Here is a 14,071-nt window from a genome sequence, read left to right on the forward strand (position 1 = left end):
GGACTAGCTGCATTGTCTTCTTCTGTGGCCTTATAAGGCTGCCTCCTGGCGGGAGGGGAAGCTAATCAAAGAGCCAGTCACTGGGTTCATGTCAGAGACAGTCCCTGTTCCCCTTACTAGGAGAACCACTTAGACACTGAGCTGCCATGGGCTACATCTATGCAGGGGTTCTAGGTTATCTCCATGAATGGTCCTTGGTTTGAATATCGGTCTCAGAAAAGACCCTTGTGCCCAGATGTTTTGGTGCTGTTGTTCTTCCTGTGGAGCTCCTGTCCCCTCCAGGTCTTCCTATCTCCCCTTCTTTCAGACTATTCCCTGCACTCTGCCCAAAGTTTAGCCAGGAGTCTCAGCACTGGCTTCAATACCCTGCTGGGTAAAGATCATCCTGAGTGAGGTAACCCAGAAGCAGAAAGACACACACGGTATATACTCACTCCTAAGTGGTTATTAGACATATAATATAGGATAAACATGCTAAAATCTGTACACCTAAGGAAACTAAGCAAAGAGGAGGACCCTGGTTAAGATGCTTAGTCTTCATTAAGAAAGGCAAGCAGGATAGATATTGGAAGAGAGAGAAAACAGGGACAGGACAGGAGCCTACCACAGAGGCCTCTGAAAGACTCATTTGCTTTTACAAAACATTTACTTGTCAGTAGCAACAATTCTATTTTTAAATTCACCTATTACTGTATAAATTGAAAAAAGTTTTAAAAATTAGTTATAATACTTCTCCCCCATAATTATTTCTATAAATGTCAGTAGTATACTTTTATTAAAGCTGATATAATTAGTACCAACCTCACAGAGGTTATTTGTTCTGATATCTTAATATTCATCTTCTAAACTAACATTTTGTTAAGTGGTCGGTGAGGTTTTTTTCCCGTGTATGTTGACAGCCAATCATGTAGTAACTATGCAGTGTTACATGAAGTTTTCTTGGGGAGCCTTTTCATAATCTGTGAAAATTAGTTATTTTTTTTCAAGAACTGTCAGAGCAGAGATTAGCAAGCTGAGATTTCTCTTTTAGGACAACAGGAATAGACAGGATTGATTATTCTGCTTTCGAAACTGAGCCATCTCTTTTATGGTATCAATATATCTGATAACGACTGCTGGCTTTACAAACACATTCCTTATTATTAATAACTTTTTAAAAATAAAGTTTTAGAGAAGATACAGAGTATTTTGTCTAAACAAATTTTACACAGGCACCTCCTTAAACTATATAAACTGCTTGAGCTGAACATTTACAATCATGTACTTTATTACATACATATCTAGACTATAAATACATCAATGAAGAATTTTCCTAATTTATAAAGAAAATTTTAAAATTTGCAATGAATAAAAATAATAACCAGGAGTATACACTAAAGTTATCAACTTCCCTTTAAAGATGTACTGTGCTGATGTTACGTGCTTTATACTTCACCCTTACATGGCTTCCTGTTATAATTATGAAGTTGCATGGTGCTTAGAGGATCATTTAGCCTTCCCAGCAAACATACATGCTTCTTCTTTTTCACAAATGATGAAGCTTATAGTTAAAGAGTTCAGTTAAGAGCAACATATATACTCAGAGTAAGGATTTGAACTGGGTCTGAACTTGTCTACAAACATCACTGTCTACTTGGGAAAATTATTTTTTTTTTCATAATGAAGATGTAACAAAAATAAAGAAGTAGGTAATAGTAAAAAAAAACAAATTCATATCTACTCAGCTGAGCTGTTATTAATTTATGTTAATAGAACTTAAATGAAATTGAAGGCACCAAATCACCTTACTAAATTAAGATCATTCTAGGAAGTGCTAGAGGTCAGTGAACTATGTGGAGTCAGAAACAAATTATTAGCTATAGAAATAACAGCGCCAAATTCAGAACAGTGTCATGAGTTACGCTGCAGGTTGACGCAGAGCACTGAACAAGCAGCAGCCATGAGTCTTTTCTAGGGAGCACTAAAGTAAACTGATTTTCAAACTGGCCTGACAAAAGCATGAGAAACTTTTATGTATTTGAGGCACTTATTTTAATGCAGAAACTTAATGATTTAAGCACTGCTTATACTAAGTACAAATTTGCACACACACACAAGCAAATTACTAGATCTTTGTTTTGACCTTTCTAATTTTTGGTAAATGATTTCAGGTAACTAAACTTGACTTCCCTTAGTTATAATGCATGAATAATAAAAGGAGGCATCACATAAAGTAACTATAATTATATTTTAAAAATCTTTATGTATGGTATGATCGTTTGTATGTGTGTGTGTGTTATGCTTGAACACACTTGTACCACATCACACATGTGAAGTCAGAGGACAATCTCAGGCTGCCTTTTCCTACCTTATTTGAGGCCCTGCGAGGTTCAGCAAGAGCCCCACAGTCATCTCTTATCTTTCTTTGATCTCACTGAGTGAGTACTGCTATCCTCTCCAGCCTCATGTGGGTCCTGAGCTGAGGTCCTAATATAAACATGACAAGTTCTTTACATTCTGACTCATCTCCAGCCCATAAGATTTGTGTGTGTGTGGGGGGGAGAGCAGTTAGCAGCCTGCTATTCACACAGTAGGTATTTAGTAATAATTATTTCTCAGTCTGTTCCCTTACCCCTGTTCCTATGAATATACCATTCTCTCTTAGACGTGCAAAGGTCTGGATATTTTAGTTTACCATCTCTTTTCTATAGTTGTCACTATACATCTTCAAGCCCTTTTCTTCAGGACATGATTTCTTCATGTCCCAGAACATATATTTTCCCCTTAGGCTAAGTCAGCTAAGATTTTTTTTGTGTATATCATGAATATCTTTGTGTATTTACTATATGCACTTTAAAATAATTTAAAATGTTAATTTTCATTTATTGAAGTAGATTTTATTTTAACTTTCTTTCTTTCTTTTTAGATGTAATCTTTGATCTTTGTGATCTTTGACCAATGATTTAGGATAACTAAACCTGACTTTCCTTGGCTATAATCCATTAATAATAAAAGGCACCACATAGGTAACTATTATTTCTTACATATGCAGCCTGGGTTGTCCTGGAACTCACACTGTAGTGCAGGCTGAGTTCAAGCTCACAGAGATCTATTTGCCTCTGCCTCCTAAGTGCTGGGATGAAGAACCACTATGACCACTGACTTAAAACTTTTTAAGAAGCAAAAATCAAGCCACAAAGAGTTATGCTAATAAACGGCAAGAGTCGAGGAGGGAAACAGAAGCAAACCACTTATGCATTCAATTTAAAAATAAGTCAGAGGTTATATTATCATTTTTATAGACAAATATATATTGTGCAAGTCCTTTGCTGAAAATCCCCATTGCTTCCTTCCTTAATCATGGTAAAATCGCATATCCCTATTATCTTTAAGCACTCCAAAGGCTCTGGCTCAGTTTGCCATTCTGAACTGCAGGCACTGTTTTTGGAATACTGTTACTTGTCCCACTTTGGTTTTCTGTTGCTGTGATAAAATACTGATGAAAACAACTTAGGGGAAGAAAGGGTTTATTTGGTTTGCAGCTTAGAGTCCATTTTCCAGAGAAGGCAAGGCAGGAAAACAAGGCAGTAACCTGAAGGCAGGAACTGAAGCAGAGACTTTGGACAGCACTTGCTTACAGGCTTGCTTCCCTGCCTTGCTCAGCTACCTATTTTAGACATCCAGGCTTACCTACCTAGGGATGTCACTGCCCATAGTGGGCTGGGCCTTTCTGTATCAATTAGCCAATAAGAAAACGCCCCCCAGACATGTGTACAGGCAAATCAGCTCTTCAACTGCTATTCTCCCTCCTCAGTGGTGTCAACTTGACAGTAAAACTATCCAGACTGTCTTGAATGTGTTCTGGAATGTTTCTAAGCACAGAGCATCAGCTGTTGGTGCTCTTGCCTAACAGTCTACCCAGGGTCCCCAATCATTCTTTTTGATGGTTTTCAAATATTCCAAACATCTCTCCAGTCTCTCCTGTATAAAACAGCATACCCCACACCAGGTGTTCACTTTGCCTTGTTCTAGGCTGTTACATTCAGGGTGACACTGCGCATGTTTTTGTTCTGTTCCCTCATGACTTTCTGTGGCCTGTTGTACTTTCTGCATTTAGAACTGCACAAAACATATGATCAGAAAGTGTTTTAGTCAGTGACTATTTTAGTAGTGAGAAGTTTATTGGTATTAAGTCCTGATGAGAATGAAAAATTAAGTTCATTAAAACTCAAAATAAATATGTCACATGTAGGAAGTTATAAAAATAGGTAATTTAAATTAGCTTAAAACAGTGAAACATGTTAAATGCCCATTTGATAATCTCAGTAATGAACGGGAAGCTATTAACTCAATCAGTCATGAACTTCTTTAGTTTTGATTTAAGGCACTCCAAATTTTCCTTAGGAATGAGAAATATAAGAATTACATGATTAATTCCTGTAAAATAAAAAAAGTTCCCCTCCCCTTTTTAAAACATAGGGCCTCACTCAGTAGTTCAGGCTGAGTTTGAACATATTATTTAGCCCAGGTGCTAGGGTCACAAGACTGAGCTAAAATGCCTGGCAGGATCAATATTAATATTACAAATATAATTTAAAAAAATTAAATGTGAAAATGACAAACCTTGTTACTTAAGTGACACATTTTCTCCCTGAAATCCTCTGTCTACTTCAGCATTATTCGAGTGTCAGTACTGAGGTAGAGACACGTTAGTCACTACCTTGTTGTGGACATTTTAGAACGGCATTACAATAAGGCTATTCCTTCTTGCAAATGGGCTTGCAGGAGCAGATCCCTCCAGACACTTGAACTGGCAGAGCTGGGAGCTTCCTCCTGCTTCGCCTGCCACACACCTTAGTGGAGAGTTTTGTCCACTGCAAGTGTACAGTGCCATGTGACCTTGTACAAAGTACCCAAACTAACTGATTCTCATTTCCCTTTAGGGAAATCCCTAATCCCTTAGGATTAGGGAATAAATATATAACATAGAAGAGTGTTGAAGAATTGCAGGTAAACATCACACAGCTTTTTTCCCCACACTCTCCTTTTAAAATGCAAAATAGAGCCCCACAGGAATTTCTGTCAGATATGCAGATTTCCTGGCTCTGAGACACACAGAACCAGAATGGACACATTTAACAAATTTCCCAAATGACTCTAGAGCACATTAAAGTTCATGAAGAACTAATGTGCTCAGTGATCTTTGGGCAATGACAACAGTATCTCAAGGAATTTCCCTCTTTAATTTTCAATATATTAATTACTTAATATATTTTATTCATTATCTTTAATTTATATTATGTATGTATTTGATGAGGTCAGAGAATACCCTGCAGGAATCTGTTTTCTTTTTCCACTATATTTATTTTCATATGATTAAAATGATACAATTTAAAATAGAAATATTTGAATATATTTAAATGTAAATATAATATAAATATATTATAAATATTTTAAATATAGAAATGTTTATATGATCACTTTTGACAAGATCTATAGCTGAGTGTGATTTCTGATATTTCTTTTAACAGTCTGCATAGCATATCTTGGCACTATGAATGCTAGCTAGAGAAAAGAAACAGCTCAGTTTTGACTTAGAGTGCATCACAATTCCTTCTTAAGTGATTCTGTTCCATACTAGGCTGTCAGCAGCATGAAGAATGGAACTTGTTTCAATTATATATCGATGTCATAAACAAATACAAGCCTGTCACATAACCCCAAATGAATGTGAAATAATTTCTGAATATTAAGTATTAGAATTTCACTGCTCTACGCTTATTTAAAGATGATTAATTGCAAGTTTCAGTAATGTAATTATTCAGAAAATAATTATTGTGGCTGTTAAATTTCAGGAAGTAGAAAGACTAGAGACTGAAATAACGGTTTTTAAAAAGGCAAGAAAGCAACGCTGTCCTACTTTTGGCATAAAGAAGATTCATAGTATCTCACAAAAATTACGATACTGAATTATCACTAAATACTGAATTATCAGCTAAAATTCCTTTTTTGGACACTGACTGTTCATTGCTAGAGGTACATAATGAAATAACAAATCCGTAGGTGAGATGTATAATAGGATAAGAATGGCTCAGCAGGACTTTCTCACATTGGCATGTTTACCACTGCTCTGAGAGATCACTGTATTTTATCACACTGCAGGCCTTATTGTGGTTTCTTCTAAGTTAGAGAAACTGCTGGGCCATTGCTAGTTTAAATGACTCTTTTTCATGGACAGGTTAAAGTTTAGGGGAATGGAGAATGCCGGTTTAGCACTTGCCCATTTACTGGTACTAATTATCTTGTCACAATGGTTTAGAAACTTCATTTTAAGAAAGATGAATCACAGAACAATTGAATTCCATGTTGAGAGAAGGAAAGCTAAAATTCCTTTTTTGGACACTGACATTCTGTGCTCATGGGGCTGGTTAGCCTGAGTAACACCAGTAAACCTTTAATTTGGAAAATAAGTTTCACGAAACCAAACTGCTCAGTGATTATTTTAAACTAGCGGGGATGGAGGGCTAGGGGGTGGGGGAAACTCCCAAATGTAGTCCAGAGGAGCTATAAACTCTCTATGTAGCCCAGGCTAGACTGGACTCACAGGGATGCCCCTGCCTCAGTTTCTCCAGCTAGGTATTACTTCACCGCGGCTTCACTTTATAATCTTTTATCTATGCTGGGTTTCTAGCAATATCAATTTATTGCTGACTTCTCTGTATATATAGTCCATTTGGGCAGTACATTTTTTTTTTTTAACTTCTGCTTATGTTTGAGTCCCCATCAGGGAGACCAAGGGACTATTTCCTGAATTAAGTAAATTGTTAGCAGCAAACTTCTTCTGCGACCCCTCTCTTCACTACTCACCGGTTCCTAAAGTAGTACTGCGATTCTAGAAACGAGGCCCGAGCCTGCAGCTTGGCTAAAGTAGCCATGACCTGCAGGCCTGGGATTTAACGAAGTGGTTACTATTAGTCACCATGGCAACTGGGCTGAACCAAAGGCACCTCCGACTCATTCCCCTTTCCTTTCGCTCTGCTTCAGTTTCAAGTAACTGGACAGAGAATTCGTATTTTTTCATACGAGCACCGACAGCCGACTCGTTCCTTCCTCCTCCTGAATTGCTGGAGGCGCTGACTTGAAAGCGCCGCCAAGCGAAGGGGAGCGAATGGTCTCTTCCGGCTTCCGGCTTCCGCCTCCAGCCAGCTTCCGGAAGTTCCTCTCAAAATGCTGAAGTGCTGTGTGGAAGTGGCCGGGGCTGCGGGAGTTGGAGTCGGTCCTCGGGCCTGAGCCTCGAGGCCGCGCTCCCGGGTGTCGTTGATGTTCGGGGCCGCCGGACGTCCAGCGATCGGAGCCGCCGCAGCCGCCGGGAAGAGCTGGTGAGACCGGCGGGCCGCTGAGGACGGGGCGGGCGCGCCGGCGGGCAGCCCCGAGGGGCTCCCGGATCGGGGACAGCCAGGCTCCGAGTGCCTTCGGGGCTCGTTCAGGTCGCTGCTGCTAACCTGGTCACACTGTGGCAGAGGCCATGGCTGACGGGATTGCAGAAAGCCACAGTTCTGGAAGTTTCTTAGTGGAAGACACACCAGGCTCTCACGCTCCCCGCGCACCTAGGTTTGTGTAAAACGTAGAAGTTTCCCACCACCTCGGAGGCTCCGTCGTGGTTCACGCGAGCCGGACGTTGTCCAACAGCCCTAAGTTTGGGGTTGGAATTGGTCTTTAGTGTATCATGACCTACTGCTGTAAGTTTTCAGACTGCTTTCGCAAATCACGCTCTATCCTTATGACACCCCAGTCTATGAGACTGTCGCAGACACAGAGAATTTAAGAGGCCAAGTTTCCCTGTGCCACAGATAGTATAGTCAGGTTTTGGATTTCATGGTTGAAAAGCCTCCGCGCCGCGTGCCCATCCCCGATTCTTCCAAGGCTTTCTCCTTTACACACACCTAGTGAGATAAGAAAGTAGATATCCTGCCGACAATCTGGAAACCTAAAATTTTGACCAGTGAGTCGAGAAGCGTGATTTTAAAATCCATGCCAGTAGGCTGTGGTGTCTGATTTTTTTTTTTCCAGAAAAGTTAGAAGAACATCTTATGCCAGATGCCGTATTTGGATCTTCTCTATAGATCCTTTTTTAACGAGTGTCAATTTTCCTGTGACTTTTTAAGTTCTCATAATTTTCAGTTAGAAAAACAGGGAATGCTTTTTAAATGAGCCGTTTTTAATTGGTGTAATCGGCTTGGAAACAGAGGCACAGCTCTTAATGTACTAGTTGTTAGTTTTGGCAGTTGTACAGGAGGGAGGAAGCACCACACAAAACAAGATAAAGGAAATTCCCAAACGCCCCGGTGTTTACTCCAAAGTGTATTCTCTTAATGTTTCACTACTCTGTGTCTTGGTGAGGAACAGAGGCGAAATGTGTTCAGTAGATTGGTCTGGTCTTAGTAGAGAGGAAGCAATTTGTATGCTCGTTGACAAATTAAAAACAAACAAACTGTGACCCTATTTACTCATTGTACTTTCACTGAGTCAGCCTTTGATTTGTATATCCTACATGTTCTTCATCTGGTTGTGTGTCAAGCAGTATAGTAGGTACTTATTTAAATTCTTAGCTGTTTTCTTATTCTTAATCTAGGAATTCAGTATATACTCTCAGTAAATATTTAATGTGAAGTAATCATGTATAAGCAATAATCAAGACATTTCTTGCCCTACCAAAACTTGTTGGCAGAATGAATTACTTTTTAAATCAAATTTTTTGTCTTGTTTGACTTAAGATTCTGACTACATTTCATTATGCATTTAAAAAATGAATAATTTACATTTTGAAAGCAATTAGAGGCAGTGAGAAAAGTTTGGATGATTCTTGAAGTCAGTCATTAAATGAAGTAGCAAATCAAAAATGGTCTCCAAGAGTGATAAAACTTTACTTTTTTTTTTTAACTTAAAGATCAGCTGATTAAGTTCTTAATTTTTTTCTAGGGGAAAAGAGGAAAGAAAATAGTTTCCTCAGATGTCTGTGGTGACAAGATAACAGAGCTGTAGGTTCCAACAGACCCTTCAACTGAATGCTCAGTGTAGCCGTAGCATGCTTAGGGGGAATGGGTTCTCCTGTTCCTTAGAAAACATTGTGATCCTTTGTTTGTGCTTTTGTTTTTGTTTTTTCAAGACAGAGTTTCTCTGTTTTAGCCTTGGCTGTCCTGGATCTCAGTCTGTAGACCAGGCTGGCCTTAAACTCATGGAGATCAACCTGCCTCCGCTCCAGAGTGCTGGGATTAAAGGCATGAACCACCACCGCACCTTATGATTCTTAACTGGGGAAGAAAGATTTTTTTTCTTTAACCCTCTCCTTAATTCTATCTGTAAATTAAAACAGGAATCAGATGCATTGAAGATAGGGCCTCAACTATATAGCCCAGGGTAACCTCACTGTTTGAGAGAATTCTGCCTCTGCCTCCTTAAATTCTGAGATTACAGTTAAGATCCACTGCACCAAGCCATAAGAGATCGTATTTTTTTCTGATTTAAATATCTAGTTTTTCATGTTCCTGCTGAGTTGTTTCCTGCTAAGGTTACAGGATCCTCTGCCCTACCTTATACCCACCTTCCCCTGAGCTCCAGACTGAGGTGGTTGTGAGTTGTGTTACCTGAGTGCTGGACACCAAACTTGGGTCCTCTGGAAGAGTAGCTAAGGACTCTTAACTGCTACAGAGCCATGCCTCCTTCCCAAGATGTAGCCTTTTAATAAATGGCTAGTACAAGTCCCATTTCTTTGTTGTGGTGGTTTGGGGAGCCCAGAGCTTTGAGCATGCTAGGCAAGTATTTCACCTCTGAGCTACACCCCTACTGTTCTAGCTTGAGATAAAGACTCATTTTGATAAATAACAGTATGATTAAGAAAGGAAGTTTTTTAAGTTCCAGTGAGCATCAGAAATTTCAATATTTAAGATAAACTTATGGATTTTGTTTGATTAGTCTTAAAATATAGCCCTTACCCTTGTGTGACGTCTTTTTCTCTTTATATGTTTATTTACCCATTGCCATAATCTGTATTATTATGTTTTCACTTTCATTTGAACTTTTTGGCTATGTGCTATATATGTACTTAACTTGGGGAGTGGCATGCATGCAGAAAGGGGAGGGAGGGTGGGGCCGGCAGGGGAGGAGGGAGGGGCTTATGGGGGGATACAAAATGAATAAAGTGTAATTAATAAAATAAAAAAATAACAAAAAAAGGCCAAGTAGCCTTTTCTAAACAGCTGTTTTTTTAAAATCTTAAATAAAATGCAATCATTAACATGATGTGGAAGTATATAATTTTGTCACAGTTTTCTTATTTGTGAATAGTCATAATATACTGTACATTCATAACCACAGTTCTTGACTGTGTTTATACTGGATTTATATTTATGTAGACCAGTGTTTCTCAGCCTGTGGGTGGCAACCCTTTTGGGTGACAAATGCCCCTTTCACAGGGATTGCATATCAGATATTTACATTATAATTCATAACTGTAGCAAAATTATAGTGATGAAGTAGCAACAAACAACATTTCGGTTGGGGTCACCACACATGAGGAATTGTATCGAAGTTCTGCAGCATTAGGAAGGTTGAAAACCACTGTTGTAGATTCTAAAGCAGAAATAGTTTTCCCTCCTTAAATTTTTGAAAGCCAACTGTGTATCTTGGCAAGTGTATCTTACATTTAGATGTCATTAATAAAGTAGTCTAACTTAGCAGAAGAAAGAGTCCATGCTTTAGACAAATCACAGTGGGCATATGATCATGTACTTGATGATAAAGTATCTTTCATTTTGTTTTTCCCTTTTCAAATATTTGCTAACTGAAACTTTTTAATTCCAATTTGAACAGTTTTGTTTTTTTAATTAACCAATGGATTTATTCAGTAGATATACATTTATATATTCTCTGTTACACTGATATTTTTACTAGTATCAAGGACAAAAGGAAAAATATTCCTGAAAAAATAGTCTCTGCCTGCCTCTAGTAATACCAGTTTCTAGAAATAGAGGCCTCAGAAGCAGTAGTTATTAATAAAATAGTTAACAGAGTTAGGGTTATGTGTTTTCTGGGGTTTCTTTATTCTTACTATCTTTACATTTATTTAACTGTCATGTAAGAACCTTTTAATCTAGGAATGGTGGCTCATACCTGGTAATGCCCTCAGGAGAATGAGGAAGGAGGTTCACAAGGTAAAGACTGCCCTTGAGTTTCGCTGCAGCCAGACTAGTCTCCAAAAAGCAGGGACAGGAAGATTGGTCTTTCTGAGAAGATGCAAGTAGGAAGCTAAGACTAAGGGCAGTTTCTGGTTCTTTATAAAACATAAATCTTTGGGGAGAAAGAAAAGTGTGCCATGTTTTGCTCCTTTAGTCCCTCTTCCTATCTGGCATACATTTCTTTAGGAAATGATAAGGAACTCAAAGTTGGCCCCTTCTTAATAGTACCTAAAAGGAACATGTAAACAAACCTGAGATGAGGCCCTGCATCTTGAAAACAACTGGCTCATCAAGTCCTGGAACAAATACATTTTATGTTGTTCAGCATAACCCACTCCTTGACAGATAGACTCATATCCTTGAAAACATCTGTAAATAGAGCTGATGCTCTAGACATGATCCCCAGTGCTGTTCCCCAAGATTTCTTTTTTAAATGAGGTTCAAATGAAGAGACTTTACATATGAATAAAAACATGTCAAGTTAAGTGATGTTCACCGAGTTTATATTAATTCAGATTAAAACTCTGTCTGGCAAGTCTAGCTTTGTAGAGAAAACTCTCATATTTTCTCATTTCTCTTCCATAAGGTAAGGTCTTATATAAGAAAATATGTTTAGGGTAAAGTGTTTTAGTTCAGTGCTTTACTGACGCACTAGTACACGTGCCCAAACAAAGGAGATACAAGAGCTGTTGGTAACAGTCTGCTTTTATTTCTCTGTCCAGTTGATGTCCTTTTACCTGCAAGATGTGAGACAATATGATATTAATTGACTAATATTGTTGGCTCATCCACAAGGATTTTTCTTGGAAGGAGTTGTAGAAAAGTTAGAGTGGAACAAAGAGTGGCTGAATTCTGAATTGAAACTAAATGTATTTTTATGTGTTTCTGAAGTTTTAAAAGAATCATCTAAAGTAATTTTTAGTCAGCTTATGCTTGAATGATACCATAGAATTATTTGGATTCTTCTAGTTAAAATATTGTATTTTCTCTAGAGAAACAATAGGAATTGAGTAATGCTGGCTTAGTTTTCATGGAATACTAAGAAAAATTGCTTTCAGTCTTAGCTATGTTGTTTATATTTTATTAAACCTTATTAATTAAAGAGGTACTTTTTCAGTAAAAATTAGGTGATGGGCTGGAGAGATGGCTCATCAGAGTTACTGGTGGTTCTTTCAGAAGACACAGGTTCAATACCCAGGCCACCCACGTGACATCTCGCAACCATTTGCAACTCCAGTCCCAGGGGAGTCCCCAACAGCTCCTTCTGGCTTTCTTATGCACTGTTTGAAGTGCACAGACATACATGTAGGCAAAACACTAACACATAAAATAAAAATAAATGAGACATTTAAAATAATCAGTTGATGAGTATCATATTTCAGTGGGTTAAATGGAAGTCTTAGCCTACTCTAAGGTTAAGACCCCTGACCAACCCAAGCATGCTGGTGCCTGTGACCTAGCGCTCTAGCTGAGGAAGGAGCTTAGTGCAAGTTCTCCAGGGGCAACACAAGAAACAAACAGGCATGATGACCACTGCCTTTTCTCATTCGAGGTGATATGCCAAACTGCCTTTAAAATAAGCTGTGATTTAACTAGGAGACTTATTTATTCATTGATTTCATGTCTTAACATTAAATTTTGAACGATCTGTTCACTCAATAAGAACATTCTTGTCTTCAAAAAGCCAGTTATTGTACCAATGATAGAACTTTTTAGTGAAAGGATCCCAATTTTAATGCATATAAGTGTGTTTAAGTGAATTTTGTTTAAAGATACACAATTATATTCAGAGATAATTGGCTTTTCAGATTACATTTTTTCAAGAACTAGTTTTAAAGTAAAATAATAGAAAACAAACAGGCGGTTATTAACACACAGGTAATAAATAAATGACCCTTCTGGTTATCAAATAGTGTCAAGCTCCTGTTAGCTTGATAACCAGTTTGGATGAGAAGCATAGCTGTCTCTATGCTGTGGACTAAAGCCAGAGTTATATATTGAAGCCTTTGAAGGAAGAAAGGAATCTCAGATGGTTCCTGGAGTTTCTTTACAATATGTGCTTGAATCACTGTGTGTTTGACAGCTGTTCCAAGTGTTTTTATATATGGATTCAGGTTGTGAAAGGAGCTAGGTCTGAAGCACCCACGCCCTGGTAAGTGAATGGCAACATTGTATTAATTCCGTTGCTCACATTTTATTTTGCCAGCCTGGTAGGGTTGTTTCCTGGAATTGGTGCTAGCCTGCATCTTGTTTGATTTAGGTTTTCTACACCTTTTTTTTTTTTTCTGTTGAAACAATATATCATATAAGTAACTATGAGTCTCTGACTTTTATATTGTTGAACGTGAAGCGGTGGTAAAGAGTGAAACAAAGGTATAAAGAGTGGATGATAGGATTGTGGCAGCTGTTCCTAGCTTCCTTGAGAAGCACTGGTGCTGGGCCTTGAAACCACGCCTACTAGGTCACATGGACAGGTCTCTTGCTGTTCCTGTTTTGTGTGTCACTCCAGGGTTGCTGTGAGAGAAGGAAATGAGGTAATCTAGTTAGTAAATATTGACAGATAGTAAATACTCACCTGTTAAATGATGTGTACAGCACTGTAAATGTTAACCCATTAAATCACATGTATGTCTTTAGGTTTTGTAAATGAAAATAAAAACTTACAAACTATTATAGGGAACTTGCTAAAGCTTAAAATATGTAACTAGAGACTATGTAGACCAAGGGCTGGAAAACTGCTGGGTACCTCTTGGTTTTATTTAAAATGAAAGAAAACCACCTCAGTCATTTATGGCTACTTTTACATTATAATGAGACTATATAGCCTACACAGCCCAAAATATTTGTTACCTAACTAT

At 38.2% G+C, this 14,071-nt stretch overlaps 2 protein-coding genes across 7 annotated transcripts in view; one reads left to right on the forward strand and one right to left on the reverse strand.

Moving 5' to 3' along the window:
* Spata17 (spermatogenesis associated 17) overlaps positions 1–6,992 on the reverse strand; it is a 177,464-nt gene extending 170,472 nt beyond the window's left edge. The window contains 2 exon segments of the mRNA XM_021638233.2: positions 6,847–6,925; positions 6,928–6,992. Of these exon segments, the coding sequence (XP_021493908.1) occupies positions 6,847–6,925; positions 6,928–6,961 (113 nt within the window). The 5' untranslated portion in view covers positions 6,962–6,992.
* A 194-nt stretch (positions 6,993–7,186) lies between these two features.
* The window catches only part of Gpatch2 (G-patch domain containing 2), a 135,500-nt gene continuing 128,615 nt past the window's right edge, over positions 7,187–14,071 (forward strand). For 4 of the 6 annotated variants that reach the window (XR_009584680.1, XM_060364892.1, XM_021638226.2 and 1 more), the window contains exon 1: positions 7,190–7,358. Coding sequence is in view for 5 of the 6 variants with exons in the window: in XM_060364892.1 (XP_060220875.1) it covers positions 7,300–7,358 (59 nt within the window). In the remaining variant the exon portion in view is untranslated. Of the gene's footprint in view, positions 7,359–14,071 lie in introns of all 6 variants that reach the window. The other 2 variants (XM_021638225.2, XM_021638227.2) reach the window with 1 other exon arrangement.

The sequence above is a fragment of the Meriones unguiculatus genome, chromosome 11, assembly GCF_030254825.1.
Source record: "Meriones unguiculatus strain TT.TT164.6M chromosome 11, Bangor_MerUng_6.1, whole genome shotgun sequence".
In the NCBI taxonomy this organism is placed as follows: Eukaryota; Metazoa; Chordata; class Mammalia; order Rodentia; family Muridae; genus Meriones; species Meriones unguiculatus.